Source organism: Micropterus salmoides, unplaced genomic scaffold, assembly GCF_014851395.1.
Source record: "Micropterus salmoides isolate LMB-PRFRI ecotype aquatic unplaced genomic scaffold, ASM1485139v1 Ms_hic_scaffold_4, whole genome shotgun sequence".
Taxonomy (NCBI): domain Eukaryota; kingdom Metazoa; phylum Chordata; class Actinopteri; order Centrarchiformes; family Centrarchidae; genus Micropterus; species Micropterus salmoides.
The window spans coordinates 18464401-18490469 of NW_024043372.1; the positions used below are offsets into that span (position 1 = coordinate 18464401).

At 39.4% G+C, this 26069-nt stretch overlaps 3 protein-coding genes across 4 annotated transcripts in view; all 3 read left to right on the plus strand.

The window, feature by feature from the left end:
* Positions 1-5134: 5134 nt before the first annotated feature.
* LOC119885696 (migration and invasion inhibitory protein) lies at positions 5135-9887 on the plus strand. Its single transcript, XM_038695887.1, has 9 exons — positions 5135-5450; positions 6226-6386; positions 6625-6730; positions 6824-6935; positions 7036-7115; positions 7212-7338; positions 7948-8044; positions 8412-8531; positions 9726-9887. The coding sequence occupies exons 1-9, from the start codon at positions 5216-5218 to the stop codon at positions 9846-9848; spliced, it is 1161 nt and encodes a 386-aa protein (XP_038551815.1). The 5' UTR covers positions 5135-5215; the 3' UTR covers positions 9849-9887.
* A 3162-nt stretch (positions 9888-13049) lies between these two features.
* tnfrsf1b (tumor necrosis factor receptor superfamily, member 1B) lies at positions 13050-19194 on the plus strand. Of its 2 annotated transcripts, none has more exons than XM_038695885.1 (9): positions 13050-13204; positions 14711-14816; positions 16262-16387; positions 16491-16649; positions 17479-17572; positions 17651-17916; positions 18023-18109; positions 18309-18367; positions 18465-19194. In XM_038695885.1, exons 1-9 carry the CDS (start codon positions 13154-13156, stop codon positions 18996-18998), a joined length of 1482 nt encoding a protein of 493 aa, XP_038551813.1. In that variant the 5' UTR covers positions 13050-13153; the 3' UTR covers positions 18999-19194. The 2 variants fall into 2 exon arrangements, with proteins under 2 accessions (XP_038551813.1, XP_038551812.1); XM_038695884.1 differs by lacking the exon at positions 13050-13204 and adding an exon at positions 14069-14210.
* Positions 19195-20241: 1047 nt separating this feature from the next.
* The window catches only part of trim62.1 (tripartite motif containing 62, tandem duplicate 1), a 41669-nt gene continuing 35841 nt past the window's right edge, over positions 20242-26069 (plus strand). The window contains exons 1-2 of the mRNA XM_038695886.1: positions 20242-20630; positions 21838-22392. Coding sequence (XP_038551814.1) covers positions 21985-22392 — 408 coding nt within the window. The 5' untranslated portion in view covers positions 20242-20630; positions 21838-21984. The remainder of the gene's footprint in view (positions 20631-21837; positions 22393-26069) is intronic.

Genomic DNA, 26069 nt, shown 5'->3' on the forward strand with positions numbered 1-26069 from the left:
TATGTTCTTTTGTTGCCATGACCTGTAACTACACAGGACAAGACCCATGCCCGAGAGTTAGAGATAATCAAATTGCATAATGGTTTATGATGGGTGATGGGATCCTGCCTGAACACAAAATCGTCTTTGTGCTCTTCTAACTGGTTTGAAGTGGGTAGGATTCGGTTGCAAAAAGGTGATGTCATGTACGTTCATGCGGCACCAATCCGAAGTTAGTGACATTTAAATGAAAATCTGATGACAGTTGTGGAGTTGTTTGCTTATGTTGTCAGGTCACATTCAGATCTGATCAAGCTACAGGCCTGATGAAGCAGATTAGAGTCTGAAAGTGATTAAGTGATACACTCCTATGTTGTTGTTTTTTAACTTTAACTTTGATTCTTATTTATTCAAGAATATTTTAAGTTATAGGGAAACAACTAAGAATTTGAAAACAAGTTTTAAGACACAGTATAGTATATCAGGAGCTCCATACAAAGTTGAACTGTGAAAAAATATCCTACCTACATCACTGTGTTGCCCTCTTTATGGGTGTATGTAGATGATTACAATTTGTTCTAATAATATATTACTTTTAGAAGATGTAGAGATAAATTATATAAAGTATTGGGCTAAGACTGTCAGTCAGAACATGGTTCTGTCAGATGGCATGTGGTTTTGGAAAATCAGCTGTAGCTCTACCTAGACCTACAGCCTATTTTTCTATTTCCTTTTGGGAATACAATACTAAATGTACAATATAGGGGCCCCATTGCACAGGACAGGAGTTTGAAATACATTGAACAAGACAAAAAGACACATATAATATTCATCAATCTTAGGGGGTGGTGATGGTGCAGTGGATAAGACACATACCTCTGATGTGAGAGTCCCTGAGCAAGACACTCAACCCCTTGTTGCGACCTCTGACATTTATAGCAATTGTAAGTTGCTTTGGATAAAAGCGTCAGATAAATGTTAATGTAATGTGCTGCTGCTGCCTAACTTTTCTCTGGATTATGTGAGTCGTTTTCCAATACTTTTGCCGGCTTTCTCCTAAACACAACTTTGATTTCATCAAAATCAAAACATCCAAATAAATTGTTGGAGATATTTTGTTTTTTAGCAGAAATAAGTAATTCCGCTTTTTCGTTTGTTTTTGTTGTTGATGTGTCCGTTATCTGTGCCTAATGAACGATGAAGCGTTCTGGCGGCAGGCAGTAATTGCTTGGAGCCCAACAGTGGGGGTGTAATTAGAGAGACAGGGAGGAGTATATGGCTTCATGACTGGCACCGTTTAATGATAATGGGGTGCAACTCCACACTACTGTGGTCAACTAATCATACTGGACTGGCCTGGACAGCTCTCAATGCAAACAAGCCGTGACTGGAATACTGAACAGCAGCTCGCCCACACGGTTCCACACCATTCACTCCACAGGGGATCAGGCATATGATTATGGCTGTGACCTTGCACCACCTGCATCACTGTCATTACTGCCACCACGGATGGACAGGTTTAATGTAAATAAACTAAAGTCATTAAGCCACCCAGCAGAGGATGAATATGTACTACTGTCGCCACTTTTACAAGCACTGGTTGTCCTTTAAGAGAGAAACAGTGCGGTAAAAATCAACATCAATCAACTATCAGGCAACATAAAATAGGGAATCAGAAAGAAATTAGGAAATGATCTGCATCTGCTAGTATCTCAGCATTCATGCATCTGATAAAATACCTTCAACTTACAGCGGCAACATGTACAGAATATGCAGATTTGGTAATGTGCAGCACTTCTTACTAACTCACTCTCACAACGTACAAGCACTCTAACCTATCAAAAAGTTCAAATGGAGATATTACATTCAAAAATGGAATCAAACTGTAATGTGCATGTGCCTTTGTTTTCTGATGTTATTTTCAGATCATCTGTACAGCAGGAGGCAACTGTATGTGCATGTATGTGCGTCATGAAATATGTACAGATTCACATAAACATATGAAAACACAAGTGGATTAGAAAAAGTGCAAGCAGAGTCTTCCGAACCATAAAATGCCTAAATCTGTCACAGACAAATGTATTGGTTAGATACAGTTTGGCCATTCAGCTAACAATGCATAACCTGATGATGTGTGGCGTAGTCCTAGAGTAATCGGTGTAAATGGAAATATCTAGTGTTTGGACTGACTGTTTTCAAAAGCAGCGTCTGACTTTTTTTCCTAATAAAATAAACTCAGAAATTTGTAATACAATTTAGGTCGGTGTGTAAACTAAGAGAAATCCACCCTACTGCTGTAAGTATGGATGTTTGAGTCAACTGGCACTATGAAATGATGTCTGTATTTTCAGTTAGGGATGTGTTCAGTTATAGATTGTATATTTTCAACCTTACTTACTTTTTACAGCTGCAATAATTGATTTTTAGCAGTGGATCAATTGTGTAATATGTGTAGTAGTAGTTGCTCGCATTGATGAACCCACACTGGCTCTGCTGTTCCCCACAGCTCTAAGGAGCATGTTATCCTCTTTTAGCTCATTGTTGTTGGTTTGGTTCAGAGAGAGAGATCCAAATATTCCCCTCATACGTTGTTGGAAACCAAAACAGTGCTCAAGGTGAGTGAATACTGGATTTATAGACATCAGGTTGCCTGAAAAACAACTCTGAATTAATGGTCCCACTGTGTATGCTGGATGTCTAAATAATGACAGTTTGCTAACAACTTCACAAAATGACTTTAGAAGGTAAAACTACAGTATGTCAATGTTGTTTACTGTAGGTTATTGTGACACATAAACATAGACTCTTTATTAGGTACATGTGCAAAAATTGAATGCAGTCCAAATCAACCACACTCTGCCAGGCCATGGTAGTAAATGAGAATTTGTTCTTAACTAACTTGCCTGGTTAAATAAAGTTTAAATAAAAAAATAAATAAAATAAAACATATTCCACCCTTACAAAGCTTACAATGGCCAGTATTTGTACAAACAAAAACAAAAAACTTTCAGAACAGTGGTAATTCAACTATATATTTATTTCTATGGTCATTATGAGTGATGTTGTTGTACTGGACTGCATTATATTAAATTGTGTATATTAAAGATTGTGCAAAATGTGTGAACACCTCTTAATATGATACAGACCAGTAACATTACTATGTTTGTAAAGGTAGAATTTATTACTGGGCTGTTTTATTGGATCACATTCGATGTTACAGGTGTGCTTAATAAAGTGGCCACTGAATGTAAAATTCAAAAGGTTGCACTGGAATAACTTAAAATGGAAATGTAATGCCACTGTCTAGGCTCTGCTGTCATTTAAAGGCATTTGGATATATGGGGGTTGTTGAACTTCACATCTGAAATTTCAAGACTCAAGTTTGAGTTCTTTCTCACATGACCCCCTGAGAAGTAGGATGAAGTGGATTTTAGTAGCTCTCTGGCAGTGCACAGTTAAAGTTGCTTTGGTCTTCTGATAGGGTGCACAAAAGGAAAGTATGTAGTATTTCTCTACATGCTATAAATCTCTGAGCAAATATGATTTTAGACTCTTATTCTCACAACTGTAACTTAAATTGACCATGAAAGGAATAAACTTGAATTGTGAAGATATGGTTTTATGGTTGTTGTTGTTGTTGTTGTTGTTGTTAACCTTGTTCAGTAGTTATGTATTTTATGTTACTCCCGGACTCATTATTTTGTTCTGGCACTCTTGCAGCTGTCCTCGTAGGAGTTTCCTCTTTGAACTGCCTGGCCTGAGGTGAATTCTTTCTTTCTACCAAATATGGTTTTCTTTTAGTATTATGTCCCCGTTCTCTGTCCCAGGGGTTGTAGTGGTACTGTTTAGGCTTAACTGGGCTTTGAAGGCTTGTTATGTCTTCAGCTGGCTATCTTGTTCTTTGTTTTGTTGTCTTTAGGTAAATTTAGTTGGGTTCAGTTTTTGTTCAAATCTTTGAAAGATGCTTCATGAATTAATTTGACCTGACAAGATTAATAATATAATTGTGTGCATAGACTGTTATTTGTAATAGTAATTATTCTATTAACCAATGGTAGAAAGATAGTCACAATAAGTAGCAACTGAGACTTAAGCATAGGTGCTATACCTAAGTACAATGTTGAAGTGCTTGATCCTGTCCACTCATTCATTTCACTACATTGTTTTAACAGCTGTGGTTTACTCTGCCGGTCTAGATGATTATTGTGCTTGGTTTTTTTGTGCTGTGTCGATATGTTTTTGTGCTGTGCCCCAAATTGCCTCTCTGAGGACATTCAAGTTTAAGATTCAGATGTTACTACAAAACATATGTTATTCTAATATAATATGATGTATGACTATAAATTTGCTCCTCCCTGACTAGCTGTAACATCTGAATGCTTCACTTACATGTAGACATTTTATTTTTGTTGGTGGTCAGTAGTGCTTTTTAATTTACTTTTATATATATTATATACACCTATTTTTTCACATAATAGTCTTATGTATTCCTTTACCTTTATTTGTTCAGCTTTGTTGTCCTTGTTCTTAGCTGTTATGTCTATTTCTGTGTAAGTACAGTGAGATCATTGAAAAAACTGGCATCAAATTCCCTGTAGGCCTGTGTGTACACATACTTAGACGATAGAGCTGATTCTGATTCTGATTCCGCACCAACACATAGGTAATTATAAAACAATAATATGACATAATAATATAACATTATTATTTCACAATATGAAATAGGAAACAGTACAGAATTAGTACTTTTTTACTTTCATCATGGACAGCTGATAGTATTACACAAAATAAATACACATTTTCAGGTGAAGCATTTGTCTCTGTGTAAGACTTTACTTACAGCATTGAAGGATAAGGCTGGCAATACTCTATATTTTTGTTACTGTCAACAAATCCCACTAAAAGCCCCCAAATAACGTTGGTTACTCCGAGTTTCTGTCTGTGGCATTCAGTCCCAAAACCATCGACCATCATCAACTTTGTCCAGTGTCACTAATCAAGTAAATAGCGCCCTCTGTTGTTCAACATCACGCCCTGTGAATGTGTGTCTGTCACTTTAAGAAAACCCTCGGATGGTTGCAAAGCATGATGGGTAGAAGGTTCTCAGCCAATCAAGTCATTGTTGTCAACGCGTTGTTATGGAGCTGCCGGAGTTTTAAATCACAAAAGAAACTCGCTGTTTGAGTCACCCTCAGTTAGATAAACGTGATTTTAACGTGGTTTAAACTTTTTAAAAATGTCCTCGACGGACCGACTGGACGTTTTACGAGAGCGTAACAAAAATTTATTGAAGCAGTTGAAGCAGCAGAGAGAGAAACTGGAGCTGCTGGGCGGCTGCAGTCCCAGCCGCAAGAGGGAGAGAGAGGACGAGGCTGAGGTAGGGAGAGACCCCGCAGAGATCCGGACCCTGACTGACGGAGACCGCGGGGCTGCCATGGCCGCACTCGCCAAACCTACCGTGAGATTTGCGGGTAATTACACAGTTTGCTGACAGAAGACCATTGAGAAGTCTGCAGCTTTTAGCTAAGTGAGCTACCAGATAAGACTTGCGTTTTTTATATACAATCTATGGTTTCAGGATGTGCCAATCGTCCAATAGGTCCTTATTTGTAAGTCTCTGCACTAAAGTCAGTCACGTGAAGTAAAAACTATTTAGTCATGCTTGAGCTTGACTCAACCAACACACAGTAAACACAGAGCTTACTAAGTGTATTTTAAAAGGTGTAAAACAAGTAGCTAAATGTAAATTAATTTTAAAGTGATGATAAATATAGTTAACTCAAGGTCCACTTTCTTAGCTTTATATTAAAGCATATTAAATGATTCGGTTGAAAGTTCCGGAAAAGTAACTGATGATATGTGATTGCTTTTTATTCATTCATTCATGTTATATATAACTGTTAGAGGTGGCCCGAATGTCATTTTTTTCAGCTTCGACGCTTCGATAGTAATTAAGAGCGAATAATCGAAGCTTCCCATTTAGTTCATTTAGTTTTGCCTTTGATGTGAACTGGAGCGTTGCCTTCACTGTTGTCGGCGGAGGTCAGGCGCGCGAAAAAACCCTCAATAATAGAATCCAATAATTGAAAATCGAATGTGTACCCAACGGTCGAATATTCGGGTCCAGCCCTATTTACATATTTAGTTTTTTTGACGTTTCACTGCAAGCCTGTCATGTGCACGTGACGAATAACAAAATCCTGTATGTTATTGATAGAGAAATATCTTCCTCTGTGTCGCCATCAGATACATGCCAGAGACAAACATCCAGCATCCAGCGCACTATTTCAACACCGTCTTTGATTTCCAAACACAGAGGCGGGACTGTTGAGCATCCAACATACAGGCTGCGGGAAAAGAGGCCAGCCAGCACCAAGTCCTGTCTAGCAAATCACAGCAAAGAGGAGGTAAGAAAAAAGAGGCGAAGACAGTCCACTCAAGATTGTCTCTGTTGTCACACACAGCCTACAGTAGAGTCTGGGAACAGACACAGATTGAACAAAAGGGCTAACACTCTGCATGTTACAGTGGGTCTAGATTTTGTGTGAACCTATATTTCACAGTAGGATGAATTATTTCTTTTACCAGCAGGTAGTGACCACTATTAGACCACTAATAGTCTGCACCACTTGTTTGGTTTTGTAGAGGGAGATGCAGAGTCGAGTCACATTTCAGTCTGATGAATGCAAAGAGATATCTGTCTCCGATAGGCGTAATTTGAAGCCTTTACTGGGGTATGACTGGATAGCAGGTACGCCTTTTTGGACTCTCTGTTTGCCTATTTCTTCCTTATACGCACAATCGTCTGATGGAGCCCTAACAGATGATGTGTGTTCCCTCTAAGGAGTCCTGGATGCTGAGGACTCCCTGATAGAGCGCTCTGACGAGTTCTTCAATGACCTGCGCATGTTTCGATCGCTCAATAAAGACGAGTGTGTCCACAGCCCACAAGCAGAGTGAGTGCTTCACACTTGATTGCGACTGATTATGTGTGCCAAGTTTACCTGTGATTGATGATGGCTTCATGAAATTACAATTAACTGACTGTCCTCATAGATTTTCTGAGGAGAACCATTCAGTCCTGCCACTGCTAACAGATAAGGACGGTCCAGAGGCTAACATGGACACTCATCAGTGTAAGAGGGGTTATTTATTTGAATAGGGTACTCTCATTTTTCTTTTTCATGATAGCTGAAGTAATTCTCATCTCTGCGTGCTCACCTTTTGTTCAGGTACATTCTCTTACAGGATTAACAGCAGACTGTTCCCCGTCCCACTTCACTCTCAGGAGTGCTGCCCGGTGTGCAAAAACCACAAATCCTCCCACCCTCACACTACTGCTGAACCAGCACTCATCAGGTAATGATGATGTGCACTTTGACTGCCTTTATCAACCACTTAAAAGCCCTTAATTTGTACCAGCCAGCAGATATTTTTAATTTGATGTACTTTGAGACCTTTTATACTGTGTTATATTATTGCAGTCTGAAACAAGCTTTACTTCTATGTATGTGTCTCACTGTCAAATAAAAGTACCTACAGTCATTGTGGCGGTTCTACCAAGGCAGTGGGTTTAGGCATCCTCAGGGATTCCCAGGAGTCACCACTAAAATTTAAGTTTAATAATAGTCTCATTTTGTTTAAATATATTTACTTGAGATTTTCCATTTTTGAGAAAGACTAATACAGTATTAGTCCTTGTGTAACACTTTTTAACATCAAAAATCATGTGATAGGTTGATGAGACAAAATTGGGTGTGGCCTAAAATGTGTCTATTTGGTGGACCATGTCATGAAAATACTTGAGAATTCCTGCTGAAAGAGGTTGGTTAGGGTTTTAAAACCAATGAAAACCTTTTACAAAGATTTTTTTTTAACAATCCATAATCAGTTTTCAAATCATCACATTTTACCACTGTAGCAACATAGATACTGTCTCATGATTTTTCTTTTTGTTTAATTTGCAAGGGTCAGCATACCTCGCTCCGCCCTCTTGCCACCTTACGAGTACAAAGCTCATCGGCGATGCAGTTTTGATCCTTCTGATAGTTTGGGGTTACCATCGGTGAGTAAAGCTGATGATAGATGGGGCAACTTTTTGACGGGGCAGTCTTGGTAGTGGCAAGTCCATTTTGAACGGATAGTGGCGGTACGGGGCAGGTGGCGGAGTGGTGGGGCAAGGGGATTACGGTAGTAATCTTTACTCATTACCATTGACGGCTACATTACCCTGTACGATTGCTCTGAAAGTTGCTCTGTGTATCATCAGCTTTAGTGTTTGAATTTGCCCACTGCATGACAATTTATGACTACTAAGTTTACCTCTGTACATCCTGTGTTAACATCTCTACGTTTAAATTAAAATAGTACGTTTTATCAATGTACCACAGTCTTCTTTTTCCATCTTCATGGATGTATCGGGTCTTGTTCAGCACTGTCTTTCAGGCTGGTCGAACACAGGTCAGGGCACGCTGCCGCCACCCAGCGGCCTCGATCTGAGGAGCAGTCTAAATATGAAGAGCTCTGCTGGGTCACAGAACAAAGAACTGGAGGTGAGACACTGCAGGCTCCCTACTGGATCTAAAACTATAATATTGGAGACCTTTTTTTACAGCAGACATTTTGACTTGTCATAGCAGGAAAAGCAGAGGTGGAACTTCCAACATTATTGATTGTTCAGTTCTATTAACGGATAATTTTTTGGTATTTTTAAAGGTGGACACTATTTTCACATATTTTGGTGTCGAAAAATGACATGTTTTGGAATCCGTGCAGTAGGTGGCTTCAGCCGGCTGCAGTGGCTGCAACATATTCTTTTGGTGAAATTGCACTCGCCAAAATTCCATCCATTTAAAGTACTAATTATTGCCATGGACAGGCTCAGACTGCTATTTGAGGTATCTGACAACATCATGGAAAGGATCCCTGTGACTCACTCCCGGGTACACGCTATAACAAGAAACTGAAGTCTCACTCAAAGACAGTTCTCCTTCTGAAACGTCATGAGAGGCGAGTTGTTGCAGGAAATGCCGGTGGAAACGATGGAGAGGGAGTTTGTTGTGTACAAAGAGGAACTGCTAGCTAGACTTATTTCCTAACGTTACTCCAACACAACAAAATCCTCTCTCCAACTAGGGCAGGACAATACAAACAATATGATAATTACCAAGATATTATCTTCCTCAATAACAGTATAACAAATGTTCAATAAATGTTTGACTCTAGTGAGATTTTAGAGGGAGATTTGCCCTTGAGCAAGACTTCTGTTTCTTGTTAAAAACAAATGGTGTCACTGGGAGTCACTCGTAGGGATCCTTTCCATGATGTTGGTAAACACCTTGTATAACAGTTTGAGCCTGTCAATGGCAAAAAGAAGCACTTTAATGGACATAATTTTGACAGGTGTAATTGGAAGGATACGCTGCCGCTTCGCAGTTGAATCCATCTACTGCACGGATTCCAAAACCTTTTGTACCTACTAGTAATTTTGACTCCAAAATATGTGAAAATAGGGCTCAGGTTTTAAAATACTTAAATTAACCTTTAAGTGTCCGAGTAAGCAATGACACTGAACCAGCCTGCACAATAGCAAGGCCCTTTAACTGGCTGATCTAAATGGAATTCAGGTGTTATTAATGCTGTTGATTACACCTGTGCTTTACCTACTGTGACATGTCAAAATGTCTGCTATGAAAAAAAGATCTAAATGGCCGATTCTCAAATGGTGTTTTTAAAATATTTTTCAGGGTCTCTCTGTGCCCAAAGTGTCCGGTAACCAGATCTCAGATATGTCTCGCTTGGCTCGTCACAACCTCCAACACTTCTCTCCCAAACGAAAACTAGGAAGCACATCTTACCCTTTGCACTGACAAACCAATAAAGGCTATTTTTAAGTGATTGTAACAGTTCCCATTTGATGCTGACCAAAATCATGTTTTAAATGTCTGTATTGTATTTTTTGTAAATGTTTTATTTCAATAGTGCTTTTCTGTATTATCTCTGCTAAATGTGAAACCAAAATAGTTGATTTTTCAATATGAAACAAACACTCCATGATCTAAATGGAGAATGGCATGGGTGCATCAACATTTCAACACAAGTGATCTTAAATAGATTCATTTGAAACATGAGATAATGTGTTTTCAAGAAAGTAATGAGTCAGAGAATGAAATGCTACATGTTAGGCTACATAATACATAATGTGATCATGCTAGCTTAATGAAATAGGAATAATTTACTTGACAGAGCAGCACATTTGTTTTATTCCAGACTAAAGATTGGACACATTTAGACTCCACATGTGACTGTCAGCAGCATTGTGGATGTGAAGCAAGAGATCATAACATTACACCACAGTGGAAAGAAAAGACCTTCAACTCATGCAAACTGTTTTAGAAACATTTCTTGTGCAACATTAAGGAAGTAATTTTTAGTCATTCCTGTTGCTGAGACACCAGTTTGTGTTTCCCTTTCCAGCTGTTTGCTTTGGCATGCATGTTCAGGCATACCAGTACTTCTGTTTTTAACTTCCTTTGGCACTTTACTGTGGAACTGAAAACACTATAGAAGCAAACACTGAGGCCAGAGTACTGTAAAGGTTGCCATTCACAGGAAACCGCAGCCACCTTTCTTAATGTCAAAAACTGTAGCGATCCCACCTATGACACATTGATATTTCCAGTTTGTGTCTTGCAGGCTAATGTATTTGAAGAAGTTGGACATTTTACACAAAATGTATCAGGCGGGTCCAGTTAAATCAACAAAAATGACCAATGTAAGGAATTTAAAGTAAAGGAAATGTAATTTTATTGTCATCATTTGTTAGGATTCAAGTTCAGTAGGAATTTATCTATGATTTTTTTATTCCTGTTGTTGTGTATTGAAGCTGCAGTACTTTTATGTCTTGTAGGACAAGGGTTGGCTTGTTCAAAGCCAAGCGTCAGGCTGGTGCTGTTATCTGCCAGGCAAGAGCGACGCTATGTTTAAGATGAGGCTTTGTGATACTATTTGATTATCTACCACAAACAGTTGTTAAGGGAAATGATGCTTCTGAAGCTCATATCATCATCTCATCATATCTTCAAATCCTCAAACAGGTGTTTTCACACTCGCTTATTTTCATGGGACAGCTACGTTGCAGTGATGCAAGCTGACTTGAAACTATGACATCCTACTGAGAGACCTTTGTCAATAACTGTAATCTAACACTCAGCAGCGATCAGATGCGCAAGTCAGACACTGACATTTTTCTGACAGATTGTTTGTTGTTGCTATCCAAGGTAGATAAATCAGGTAACACAGGAGATTTACTTTACTGTTAAATACTGGAGTCTGCAGATAATGACTATACCAGTGTCTTTGCATGTTTTAGTCAAATTATTTCAAATCATGACTACTACAAACCAGTTTTCAAAGCATGCTGTACTGTTGTACATTTAAATTGAATGTATTTTTGGACCTTTGGGTTGCCATTGGTTTCCATCTCACACAGTTAGAGAAAAAAAAACAAGATTTGATCATCCCTGCTTTACTACGCAGTAAGAATTTAAGACTGTAACTTAAGCAAAAATAAAGCCAGACAGTATGTATGTTTATACCTAAAATTACTCAACAATAAGGTACAGACTACAAGATCATTGTACCAAAACATGAGGAATAAATCATTTTCCTCTAAAACCAGTTTCACTTCTACTGGTCACGTTTTATGTTGTAACAACAAATGCAGTTAAACACTGAAGGTGTGACATTAAACATCACCTCAGAATTACACGATAAAAGCAATTCACTATAACAGACAAAACTTAACAAGACCACAGTGGACAACGGGGCTGCTACTGCTGTACTTTAGCACCAGAGAAATGTAGAGGATGTGGGAGGGGGAACTTTATTATGAAATGTCAACGTCTTTCACAGGAACAAAAAAGAACAGGGGCATTAATGTAGGCATGACATCAGCATGTACAGTACTGCGGCTGAATTATAATGAGACGACAACAGTCAGTAGTGGGTAGAGTACTATTAAGTAAACATTTTTGCCTTTGACTTTATTCACATGTCTCCCCACAGAGGTGGGATGAAAAGTTGGAGAGGATGTTCATGCAAATGCAAATCCTGGACCTCCAGTTTGAAAGGCGGTTCCTGTAATCATGAATGTGGAACAACAATAGCTCTATAATCTAACTATCAGCTACAATATCCTGCCAGAGCATAAAAAACAGAAGCACGGATCAGTTCTTCAAAAACACATAAAATTCTATCGATATCCTGATTTTAATGCTGCGATACTTATATACAATTGCTTCTGCAGTTGATGATGAAAGCTGGGATTTGTAGGACTGCATATGACATGTTTGTGTGTAAACAAGAAGGGGAAATATAATAGTCCACTTCCTGTTTGGGTAGTAATTTTCACATTTCATTTTTCTTCAACTAAGTAAAGTAAGTAAGTTGAGACAATAACTTGCCATGAAGGGGCTAAATATTTTGAATTCTAGTCATGGGACCACATTATTGGCATTGGATTTAAATGATTTCTGTATTGTGTTTTTTTTTGTGTGATTTGCAATGATACTGACTCACCAACTGTTGGACTTTCCAGACTGAAACCCCTTGACTGCAAGCAGGTTATCTAAATTTTACTAATTAATTGTGTGGCTACTTAAACCAGCCTGCTGCAGCAGCAATAATTTTTATGTTTCCTGTTAAAGGGGGTGAAGATTGGCACAAGTGAATCATTTAGATCCTTTTGTGGAGACCTGCTTTCTCCCGAAAAGGTGTCATTTAATCTACTTTAATTCAATGTTGTAAAACAATAAAACAGGGAAACTTCTAAGTGCGTCTGAATACTTTTTACAGGCACTTTATCTTCCCTCTAAACAGCTGCAGGGCAAACAAAGATGAATTCATTGTATTTTCATGATATGTATATATAACCTATAATATAAATGAGCTGTCTAACATGTGGACGTACACAAACAGCTTTACACTCATTTAAATTCTCGTCTAATGGCATGGTTCACATTAGCACAGTGAATGTAGGGTAGAGCCCGTCTTACTTCCTTCAAACACTCAATTCGAGGAAATGTTATGCTGGCCCGCCTTTGTAAAATGATCAGTGGCGTGCACATGCCAGTAGCTGTGTCCTCTACGGTCTATAATTTGCTTTAAAGAAGCAATGAAGGACATACTTTTACTGCTGGTTCTGCTGAATGCCCGAACTACCAAGGTAGGCTTTGTGTCCATCTATAAGTCTGCCATGCCTGTGTGGTGTTTGTCAGGGACTCTGGATATCAGTGTCGGGAATTCATCCGATGACCACCAACTGCTTGTAAATGTTAGTTTAAATTTCACTTAAGCTACTTGGATTACTTTAGGGCCCGTGTAGGTAAAACGGGCACTTACTTTCAAAATAAGCAAAATGTGTAAAAGGACTTTTGTGTCATAATTGTGAAACATTTTAGCTTTTAACAAGTTTCAACTCCGGCTTACTTTTGTCTCCAGTCATGGCGCCAGCAAATTTCTTATTTCTCATAAAACAATTTCTTTATTAATATCAGTTTAGTCCTGAGTGTCACAATGTTAGACTAGAGTAGAAAGTCTTACTTTAGAGATAGCATAGTTATCATAATTGTGTGGGTGAACCTATATGAATTTGGTTTCGTTTGCTTGGAGTCTGGTGAAGTTTCAGTCTGAATGTCTCAGATACCCAGTAATGAAATGATGTAGGAACCTCTTTCTACTGTATTCCACTATAACCGTGCATTTCTGATAAAGAGGATATGTTAGTTTAGGTACATGGCCAGGATAAACATGAATAAACAGTCAGTAAATGATAACACAAAGCTCCACAGAAGTCTCTTTGTCGTTGCATCGTAGCAGCAGTGGTCACGCCACATAAGACGCCAGTGCTTCTGAGCCGAGGGCTTCTAGGTTGCCGCCTCTGTTTCCTGTAATACGAGAAATACTCTGCTGCTGTCAGCATATTCCAACTTTTGCTTGTCATTGGAGGGCACTGTGGTGAAAGGCGTTCTCTCATGCACAGGACGTGTGTCAGCAAATGTACACTGTGTCATGACTTTTCAGCACACCAATACTGTGGTTCAGGTAGATAATATTTTGGTATGCGCGCGTGAGAGACAAGTCGAACCTGAGTTACTGCATGGATGCATGTGTTCAATGCCCAGAGCCTAAAGATTTTGAAGGGCCCCACAGAGAAGAGAGATACTGCCAAGGTGAAATGCACCTCCTACAAATTCAAAACAATGACTGCTTGTTTTGCTATGTGTGCAGCTCAGGCCAGCAGCATTACCAGAAGAAAAAAGGTGGGCGCAGGTGTGGGTGGTCTGATACTACTTTAAGCTACTGTTTAACTGGGTTTAAAAAAAAAATTACCATTCACTGGTTATCTTGTCCATTTCCTTCCAACCAATGACTAAATTGTTGATTTTAAAATTACTACCTTTACTGGTTGAATTAGGTGTACGCTTAAGATTTACCTCAGAGCAGGTGAATTTCAGGGAAAGATGTCTGGCTGATACAAAAGTGGACTGCAAATATTTTCCACCTACAGTAATTTCAAAACCACAAAAGTTACCTTGGAGCTCAAGGCCCCCCACAGTCTCAGTGCAGCTCATGTGTGTCAAACGGTTGTGTAAAGACTTATATGTTCTTCACTATTCTCATCTGAACAGCTGAAGATGAGTTACTTAAGTTTTGACTCTCTTCCCAATAGGTCTGCTCTCAGCCCTATGAGCCAGACTCAAATGGAACCTGTCGTGACCGAACAACAGAGTACCTGTCAGATGAATCTAACCGCTGCTGCAAGAAATGCCACCCTGGTACGTGCTGTCCTGTAAACACAGCAAAGGACTGCAATTTGTAAAGTTTCTTAAATAACGCACTTCACTCATACAAATGATCAGTTACTGTACTGAAAGACCAAGCTGCCTCAGTATAGAATAAAAGATGAATGTTATTTACAGTCACAGATATGTTGGTAAAAGCTTGGGCGTGGAGGTGTGAAAGAAGCACCTACTGTAGCTAAAGATCAGTTTTCTTGTTTCATCCTGAGAGACAAGGAAGCAAATGTATTGCGTACACTATTCATTTGAGGAAAATTGTTTAAAGTATAGCTAGATAGATAAATCTATCTATAAAGAAATATGATATCATATATATTGGTATTTGTGTAAAAGCCGAGAGGTGATGAGAAACTGCAGTACAGAAATTCCTAAAGAGATTTGAGGTAGTTTAGAGACAGTGGCACCTACATCACTATTGCAGCTTAAGTAATTACCATCAAAATATACTAAAAATGCCAAGAGTAAAAGTACAAATTCTGCAGAATGGTATATGAAAAAGTATTAAATGATTTATACTTTGAATTACTTATCTGAATCTGATCAACTAGTAACTCAAGCTGTTTAAATAAATGTAGAGTAAAAAGTACAATATTTCCATCTGAAATGTAATTTAAGTATAAAGTACTATCATATGGAAATAAGTACAAGGACCTCAAAATTGTACATAAGTACAGTACTTGAATAAATGTTATTTTGCACCACTGAAGAGTTTGCTTTTTTTACCCCAAAATGTCCCATGCAGTATATCGTGGTCACCATGGTAAACTAGCTAGTCAAGCTAACGTTAGCTCCATGAGGTGGTTGAAAATGCTTCTCTCCGACTGGGTCTTGAATGTTTCCTGTAAATGTTTTAAATATGCACTTAATTGCTACATACATGATATACTGGTAGAAGACATAGACTAAAGTTGGCAAAAAGTCAGCAACCTTGCCAGACATGGAAATAAAGAAACAGATTTGTTCTTGTATTGCATCTTAGAGCTAATAACAGTTGTAGTATAAGAAGACATGTCAGATCAGGCTTTTATTTTTTTTTTTTAGCATAACTGTTTGGCTGCTTACCTAACATAATTCATAATTAAACACTGTTTTACTAAAAATGTTACAAGGGAATAGGCTTTAAGGATGACATCTAACCAATGTGTTTGGCAAATGTAACCCTCTTGGGTAATGTTGCTGTGGTGCTAGAGTGTAAGCCGTTAACGTTAGCCTAATAGCTTCCAAGATCAGCTACTCTACCACTCAGTATGGAAATACTACACAGTGGATATGCTAACCCCACAAACTAAAGTAATTAGTTGATGATGTGCTCCTTGGCATTGTAAGTCACACTCTTTTAATCTATTCATCTGCTGTTAGAAATATTGCCAGTATAATGCCCACATTTAAAGTGTATAATGTTCATGTCTATATCACAACAGGACAGCGACAGAAAGAGAAGTGCACTGAAACTACTGAGACCGTGTGTGAACAATGTCCAGCAGGCCAGTACATGGAGAGCTTTAACTATTCTCCAACCTGCTTCGCCTGTGACAAATGCAAAGCAAGTCAGTAGCACCATTAATCTCTGTAAAAAAAAAAATTGAAATTAAATTATTTATAGTTTTGTTTTTAATACAAGCAAAACATATTTTTTCTACATACAACCAGACAAAGGTCTGCAGCCTGGCCAAAAGTGCTCCTCTACCACAAAATCCAAGTGTGTGTGCCAGCCTGGGATGTACTGCGTCTTGGGATTTGATGACCCGTACTGCACAGAGTGTAACAAGTACAAGACATGCAAAGTTGGTTTTGGCGTGTCTCAGCCAGGTACAGCAACTTCTATTTTTCAGTAATTCTTACCCTTTTCAAATTTACGGTTAAACCCTTTGTGTGATGCGTCATCTTGTTTCCATGAGGTTCCCTTATAATTATTGCAAATTGCACATATCAAGAACATAATTACAGTTTGAATAGTATGGACTCCAGTAGTGTTGTAGTCAAGACCACCCAAACCGAGTCAAACCCAAGACCAGAGTTTATCAAGACCGAGACAAGACCAAGACTTTTAGGGGCTGAGAGCAGTCGAGACCAAGACCGAGGGAGGGCGAGACCGAATCAAGACAAAGACCAGTTCCCTGCATTGCATGGCACGCAATAAAATGTGGACTGAGATCATAGGTACTTCTAAAAGTGATCTGAAATATCCACTTTCCAATTAAAACACCCACATACAAACACTAAGAGCTGAAATCAATGTAAGCATCGCGGGGAGGGGTGACAGTTGTTAACGGGAACAACACATGTTTAATTGGGGTTATTGGTTGCATTTGAAGCAATACGTTTTACTTCCAATCAAAGTTAGGATGTTAACAAATCAGACAATGCAAAAGCAATTTATTAATATTCCCATAGTTATGGTCTTGACTGGTCTTGAAATAAAATGCCAAGTCCTCAGTGACCGAGACAAGGCCGAGTACAAAGGCGGTCGAATCCGAGACGAGACCAAGACAATCAAAAAGACCGGTCTCGAGTACTACAACACTAGACTCCAGTATAAATTTTATACGAACCACATATACTATAAAAGTTATACATACTGTATGTGTCATCAAGTTAAAGTGTAATAACTGACAACATGTTTGGGTGTTGTTCTCAGGGACGGCAAACTCAGATGTGAAGTGTAAACGATGCCCTGATGGAACGTTCTCCGATAAAGACTCGGACACAGACCCCTGTCAGCCTCATACCAAGTGAGCAAATGATAGTCACATCTGTATACAGCTGTTTGGAGCTCAGATCTTTGACCTTGCCCTCTGTTTCTGTTCCAGCTGTTCCAGGAGTGGTGTTGTTAGAAAAGGCAACGCTACCTCAGACAATGTGTGTGCTAAGCCAAATGATCAGTTCACTGAGACACTGTTCAAAACTGCAAGTACAACAACAAACAAAGTCTTAGCAACCTCAGACTCCAAGGCTCCACATGGACCGACAAACCCCACGCCGTCTATCAGCCATCTGCCATCTACCGTTTCAGAGACAGTACTTGTACTTTCAACAAAAAGCCTGCCAACAAGCCCAGGATTTGACAGTATACTGGGTACGGTAACTTATTTGGTGTTTCTAAGCAGTCATTATGAGAAAGCCGAAGTCTAATCATTTCTCTCTTTGTGCCTCCGTGTTGTGTTTGTGTTTACCTCTGTTAGCTGCAGCTATTCCCACTATCATTGGATCAATACTTCTTTTCATCATCATTATTCTGCTGTGCCTTTGTAAACCCATGTGTAAGAAAGGTAACTGTATCCTGCTGTTAAATGCATTAATCATGTTATTTTTTTGAGGAAACGATATGATTGTATCTACATTATATTTAACTTGAAATGCAGTGATAATGACATTGATAAATAATGGTCATTATCAGGAACAGTTTGTTGTAGATTTTCACTACCTTACTCACCGTTACTGCATGTACACTCTGCTTTTTTTGCCCAGATGCTGAAAATTATTATCCTTCAGTAGATGCAAATGGAAATGTTGAAAGTAGCGATAAAGTGAGTCTCCCTTGGTTTTTCCTCTTGAATCCTTCTCAATTTAGTTGTGGCCATACAGAATACTGAGAATAAACCTTTTCATGTCTTTCTGCTGCAGATCAATCAGGGTTATTTGGGTAAAACCCAGTTGGATTCATTCACTGTTATGTCACCAGAACAACAGTGTCTGCTGGAGAAAGGGGAAGCCTACAGTGACCACAGTCAGAGCAGTAACAATACTGAAACTTTAACCAGAACAAACGGCTGCAGCAGCTTCGAGTCCATCGACCCTTTGCAATCCACCATACCTCTTTACAATCCATGCTCTGCTCTGTCACAGCCCATGGCTTTACTTTCCAACGTGGAGCCTGTCACTCCCCAGCCCAGCGTCCAAACACAGTCCTCCTCTCAGCCCACCAGCCCACAGATCATAAGCCCCGTGACCACCAGCCCCCACGTCAACGTCAACATCACTTTTCACATAGGAAATGGGACCTGCGGGACACCGTCTGTCCTGCCCACAGACTTGATGCAGGGAGAGTCTAAACTCCCCTTTGGAGAGGAAGAAGAGTCCTTTAGCATCCCACAGCAAGAAGCCGGCAAACAATCCCTGATGTCAGTGCAGGAGGAGAGTGCAAGTTATAGTGCATGAAGAATCCCCTTTATGAAAGACTGATAAAGCCATTTGTTTTGGCTTTGTGTCATGATACAGCATTGAAAACAATCTCACAACAAATGGCTTAACGCTTTCTTCTGTTTACATAACAAACTCATCAACTGCTACTTTGTGTGTTTATATGTATATACAATATGCTATAAATAAAGATGTGCATTTTGTCTATCCTTCAGTGAGGTAGTGCAAGTACAGGTAGTTGCAAATTAAAAAGGGATATAAATTATGACCTGTAGTCTGCAGTCATCATAAGGTAACAAGCGTTAAAATCAAAACTTTAATATTTTTACAAGAGTTTTAAATTACATTGTCACCTCTGACTTATCCAATATAAAATATATCTCACTCATGCTGTAAAAAGTACAATTTGTGTGCTTGATTTAGAAATTACAAAATTGTGTACAAACAACACAATGTTTACTTTGTGTGAAAAGATAATACTTTCATCCGATAAGATTTCACATAACGTGTTGTATATGGTAGTCAGTTGTGGCATGGCACTAGTTTTTAAGTACAGGTGTGCAAGGAGCAAAATATACTTGTTCTCAAAAGTAAAAGTACTCATTAGGCAGCAGAAAGGTTGTGTGATTGTATTAGATTACTACTAATAATGCATGACTCTGTAAGCAGCATTTTAATTGTGTAGCTCTTTGATTTAGGAATAACAAATGACTGAATGGGAAATCCTCTTGGTTAGTTTTATTGATAAAATAACATACTATTCAAAGTAACTACAGCTTTACAAAATTGTAGTGGAGTAAAATGTACAATATTTCCATCTGAAATGTAGTGGTGTCATAGTACATAGTAGCATTAAATTGAAATACTCAAAGTACAAGTATGTCAAATTTGTACAAAAAATTGATTGTAGGTTAGTTACATACAACACGTGTAGCTTATGTGATACTAAACTGGCGTCATATGTATGTAGACATTAAATTAAATTAGATAGAGATAACAGATTTTACCACATATACAAACCTGTGATTTCCCCATAATTCTCTATAAGGGAGTCTCCCTCAGCTGCATGTGTGAGTGATGAGTTTACAGGGTGTGGATGTTCTTGCTCTCCGCCTGTACTGGGAAGTGTTTTCTGCGGACGCTCCTGACACCTGCTGGCTGAAGGCTGACACTGCAGCCACGGGAAGCCGCTCTCGGTCGGCTCATTAAAACGTCTCCAGGAATAGCGACAGTCTATTTTCATGGCATTTCCTACACTTGTTTAGTTTTAAGTCAACACGTTTGTTACCCAGCCGCTGTTCGTGTATTTTAGTGAGTTTGTTTGTTGTAATCAAGGTAGCTAGGTAGCGATGCTAACCGGGAGAATGGGCAGAGAGGCGGTCTGAGCCACTCTGTTATTAGAGGGAGACAAAACTTTATAGTTATTTTATTTAAGCAAAGCCACCCACCAAAAAAACTCGAATCCCTAAATTAAATATAAATGAACTTATATTCCCTTTCGTAACGTATTTATCGACGAACTGCCGTTATCTTTTCAATATAATGTTTGAACCCCCCCCCCATCGTTCAGTTAAGTTGGTTGCGTCTGTTGCCGCTGTGTATTGCTCTCCTTCCTGAAAGACACTTGCGTTGGAGCAGCTGAAGTCGCCGGTGAGTAGAGGCTGTTTTTTCTCTATTCCTATCCATTCTGTCTTTTATGAATTGTCATATTCAAATACCCTCACCTCTCATATGCTTACTCCGGATTCAGCTTTTTTTAAATGTAGCTTACTAAATTAGTGTTTTGCCCCTTTTTTGTAGCCTCTGCCCCCTCTCATCCTCCCGCTGTGGTTTGCTGGTGGTGTCGTGGTCCTGGTTGCTTATGTTTACAAATCCAGTTTACAAGCAAGGTAGAGGAAGCCAATTAAATAGCATATATGCTAAGCTACAGCACAGATGTTGACTCTACAGTTTGTGGTAGATGGTGAGAATTAAAAATCTCAGTCCGGGCTGTTAAAACCTCTTTTCATAAGGGAATTTAAAAGGACGCTTCTTCACACCAGGGTGGGAGGAAGAGATAATACCGCTGCAGGTGTTTCCCTGTTGGTCGGTGCAAACAGTTGACTGTGAGAATCAAGAAATCCTCCACAATGTAAGAGGAAATTGATGTAGAAAGGGGAAGAAGTATTTTGATAAAAGCATAAACATGTTCAGGTGTTTGCCCAGGGAATGAGGAAGCTACCAAAGTGAAACTGGAGTGTGTCTGCACCTTTTGTTAAAAGCTTAATCAAAGCATTATAATGGAGTTTAATGTTGTTAAGAAAGCAAGAGCTCTGTAGGTTCTGTCCAATATATTATTAGATTGTTCTGGGTTTTAAGGTGATTTGATAAACAACACTAAGTACTTGAGTGAAAGTGCTTTCAAAAAGGACCACAACTAACAACTATTTTAATTAGCCATTAATCTGCAGATGGGTTTCCTCAACTAAATAATCATTTGATCTATAAAATGTCAGAAAGTTGTGAAAAATACCCTTCAAATACCCTAGGTGACATATTTACATTAGTTTTTGTTGATTAAATGTCCTAAACCCAAAGGTATTCATACTACCATATGAATTGACTTCAATTTAAATCAATTTAACAACTAGTTGTTCAAACCCTACTTTCAAATTTAGCCACTGTCAGCAGTGTGACAGCTATGACAGCCCACAGAAAACCTACTCATAAGATTATATGTTTAATGGGCTCTAATTGAAGCCCGTTTTGTCAATGTGTAACTAAAAAGAATCTGCTCCTGTTAATGATTTCTTTGTTATAAATGAATCAGACTGTGCACTGGGGTATCTTATTGTTGTTATTTGCCATTTTTCAACAGAGGCATTAAAGGCACAATCCCAAGATTCCTGAAGATCTCGTCAGTCACTCCCACATGGCAGTGAATCACGCATATGAAAATTAAACCAAGTATACTCCACACCAGAGAATTGCCCTCTTAGATGCGGCTCAGTCTCCATATTTGCAAATGGCTTGCTGTCTGAAGGACGAGCTCCTCTGTTCCATCTGCCTCAGCATCTACCAGGACCCCGTCAGCTTTGGCTGTGAGCACTACTTCTGCAGAAAGTGTATTACCGAGCACTGGAGCAGGCAGGAGCCTCACGGAACACGGGACTGTCCTGAGTGCCGGAGGACCTTTGCAGATCCCCTCCTCTCGCCGAGTCTCAAGTTGTCCAACATTGTGGAGCGCTACTCGGCCTTCCCTCTGGACGCCATCCTCAACGCCCAGAGGAGCTCCTACCCCTGCAAGGACCACGAGAAGGTGAAGCTCTTCTGCCTCACCGACAAAAGTCTGGTGTGCTTCTTCTGCGACGAGCCGGCACTACACGAGCAGCACCAAGTAACCACTATTGACGAGGCCTACGAGGAGATACAGGTCAGTTATAGCACACGCACTCTTGACAGCTTATTAGCAAGGGTGAGACTGACATTTTCTTAAAACCCATCAGCACTCTGTTCCACATTCAGGCAGTTGCACTCATTCACCCCGTGGGAGCTGCCCAGACAGTTCAGCCTCAGTCCTTTACTGCCACAGAGCGGCTCCACTAATGCAGCTTGGGGATTTTGTGCTTGGCTCGTGAGTACTTTGGGTACTGAGGAAGGACACCTATCTACTTTACCTTTCTCTCCCTCATGCCTACATTACCTGGCTCACCTGTGAGTTCAGTTGGGCGTCCTTCTGAAGTAAAGTTTTTGTTTTATATAGAAATACATGTGAAACCTGCCGTTTATTTTACCAGCAGTGGTTATTTTAAATAACAGATTTGTTTAAGTGTTTTAGATGTATTTTAGAGACATGTCTCAGTGAAGGGCTTTTGACTCTGAAAGTAAGGAAGCCTAAGTGCACCGAGCAGATGTAAAGTGTTTGTTGAAATGAGAACGAAAAAAGTTTAGATCAAGAATATTTTCCATGACAGTGACTTGGAAGATATGAGCTTCCTCATGAAGCTTATGTTAATGTGTCATAAGTGTTTACACCGTGTCATATTTTCCATATTAACAGGAATTGTTCAGTGTTTGCTTTCCTCTCGGTGTTTGGGTAATTCCATTCCCACAGAGCCAAAATCCAATAACTGTGAAACAAAGCTCCTAATCCTGTTTCGTCTTTGCTCCGGTGTGCAAAGAAACACATTCCAGTCTAATTTCATATAGTCTGTCTCATTTCTGCTGTTGCCGATGTAGATATTCACATCTGCTCTCTGTGACATAAAAACATTTGATTCCCAGTTTTCTTGGCAGACAGCGAGGTGAACTCTTTGATAAGAAACAGACTAGAGCGTTGATGGTTAACACTCAGCTATGCAGTTATTAAGGGTGTACATTCTCCCACTGCAGTTCAACACCAACACTTAGGCCACATCAGATGTAACACTAACATAATCTGTGCTTGTGGTTTCACAGTTTTGGTGATTCATAACTTTGAGTTTAATGTTATACTATCATCTTTGCTATATGTCCACCTTTTTTTTAAATGCCACAGACTCTGTAACTTTGAGCTGTACTCCATTACTCAGAGTCCTGCAGAGACGGTATCAGTGTGATTGACTATTCATTACACTGACCTCTTAAACTCCTCTGGAAATGTATCTTTGACACTGGCAAGCTCCTTTTGCCCTCTCTGCTCTGAGTCAGAGAGTAGGTTTATATGCAGGCTGCAGCTGAATAATAAACTCCATCTGATGGAGAAATATTGAGACAAAATTGATAAAAGACATTTGCTTTTGTCTTTTTTTTATGACCATGAATGGCAGAAAGTTGCTCATATCACAGTTATCAATCAATTGCCTATATCCCACATATTTAAGCTGAGAACATGTACAACAACCAATGCCATTTAACCTGAAGCTCAGCCAGTCTATCAGCTGACAGTCCAGAAGTTCATTGGTCATTCTGTAATTATTGGGACAAATAAGAAATGGCATCTTCATCCATCGTCAACCGCTTAACCTGCGTACAGGGTCGTGGGAGCCAATCCCAGCTTACATTGGGCGAAAGGCGGGGTACACCCTGGACAGGTAGCCAGTCCATCGCAGGGCCACACATAGACAAACAACCACTCATGCTCACATTCACACCTAAGGACAATTTCGGAGACACCAATTAACCTAGCCTGCATGTCTTTGGATGGTGGGAAAGAACCCACACAGACGTGGGGAGAACACGCAAACTCCACACAGAAAGGCCGAGGCAACTTGGGTTTGAACCCACAACCTTCTTGCTGTGAGGCGACGCCACCCCCTATTTAACTTATCTAAGTAAATATTGTTTAACTATATTTATGTTACATGTATATTTATTGTTCTAGATTTTAGGTCATGTTGCTCAGCCCTAACATCTATAGGCTGGTTACAGACCTCAGAAGCTGACGGCACCTCAGATTTTTCAAAGATTGAAGTAGGTCTGGTGTTGTGCTGATTGACCGCTATTAGAAAAGCCAAGCCATTCAGAGCTTTGTAAACTAGATTAAGAATTGGGACATCGGCTTCCTATGCCAGAGCCAGAAAAATGGCCATGAAAATAACAACTAGTGTAAATGAGATTGCGCAGCCATACAGGTTGTTGGAAGTGGACTCACAGTAATCGAGTTATCTGCTGCGAGCATCTGTTACTGCAGCTTTTCTGTTGACTGAAAATTAAGTTGCATGACAGATACTTTATTTATCTAAACCACTGATTACACATTTCAACAACCACACAGAACCTTACTTACTCTGTAGTATAAATTGCTTTTGTGTATTTCGAAGCTGTTGTTATCTTCTTCAGCTATCTTATCTTGTTTTTCTCTTATTGCAGTCTTACTTCTTTACGTTGCTTTTCTGACACCTGCACCAAAGCAAATACTTTGCACACATGAAATAATTCATCATCAGGCTTAATATCAGTTGCTTTTAAATATTAGTTTTTAGGAAAACTTATTCTAACCAATTAACTCCATGGTGGTGGTTGTGAGGAGAGACTTAAGAATTGAACCATGAAATAAAAGACCTGTACAATGAATTCACTTAATAGATTACATGCAACGTAGAGAGGCGGTTAGTGGGTAGTGTAGACCTACAGTTGTGCCCTCCTGTGTTCTGCATTAAATATAATTAACAGCGCTGTGAGCATCAATGTTGTCCTCGTTAATTTACAATCAGGCTCTGCGCTGAATGCCAGAGAAAAGTCAAAACTCTGTAATCCTGGAGCAGAAGTAATTAGGCCCAGCACAAGATGTTTCTCCTTTCTTGGATACCAGCTTGTCCCTCTGCTTGAAACTCTTTTCAAGGCGGTGATCTGGTATTTTGTATTCTGGCAGGAGCTTTGGAGGCATCCCAGATCTACAACAATGAAAGACAGTATGAGTACACAGAGGCCCCATCGGAAACAACCATGTCCCATGACGAGCTTGGCATGCTCGCCTTTTTACATCCACAAGTGGGGTGGTTTGTTACTTAACATCCCGTGCTTAACCAGACAAACACCAACATGAGAACAAGGCAGCAGATGGTATTTCTGTCGCATTTGTTTGCGATCACAAAGTAAATTTGATTTGTAACGTGTATTCTGTCACTGTGAACTTTATTCTCTGAATTAATTTGTTGCAGCCCATGTAAGTTATACTCTGTGATATTAATCAATGTACAAGTTAACTTACAATTTCAGTTTTCTTTCCAGTGAGCAGACAGGAGCTGTGTGTCAGATAGAAACTAATGTGTGAGAGCTGTGCCTGCAGGCAAAACTTCACTTTTAGCATGAGGCTCAACAATGCTTAACTAAAGTGCCAAAACAACAGGATGTGTTAAAGTGCAGCAGCCATTAACTCCTGAGTTTTGACTATCTGTGCCAGACAGGGTACATGCCATGCCAGCTTGGTGGCATTTTATGAAAACCCTTTTTAAAATGAACCTTTTTTTTGTAGGGTGGGAAAGTTTGTAGATGAGGGGGAGAGGATTTGGTAGGTCGAGAGCCAAAGCTGGGCCTTTTTGTGTTGAATTGTTTGACACTTTGGCACATGGGATTTGGGATTTGCCTAAATTGTTTCTGCTTCTGTGTCTCTATATGTTGATCTCTCCT

Coding starts and splice junctions, on each gene's coding strand:
- LOC119885696 (XM_038695887.1), top strand. CDS start 5,216: ATGTCCTCGACGGACCGACTGGACGTTTTACGAGAGCGTAACAAAAAT. Junction 6,387..6,624: donor CAAATCACAGCAAAGAGGAG/GTAAGAAAAAAG, acceptor TTGGTTTTGTAG/AGGGAGATGCAGAGTCGAGT. Junction 6,731..6,823: donor GGGGTATGACTGGATAGCAG/GTACGCCTTTTT, acceptor GTTCCCTCTAAG/GAGTCCTGGATGCTGAGGAC.
- tnfrsf1b (XM_038695884.1), top strand. CDS start 14,142: ATGCATGTGTTCAATGCCCAGAGCCTAAAGATTTTGAAGGGCCCCACA. Junction 14,211..14,710: donor AGAAGAGAGATACTGCCAAG/GTGAAATGCACC, acceptor TCTTCCCAATAG/GTCTGCTCTCAGCCCTATGA. Junction 16,650..17,478: donor TTTTGGCGTGTCTCAGCCAG/GTACAGCAACTT, acceptor TGTTGTTCTCAG/GGACGGCAAACTCAGATGTG.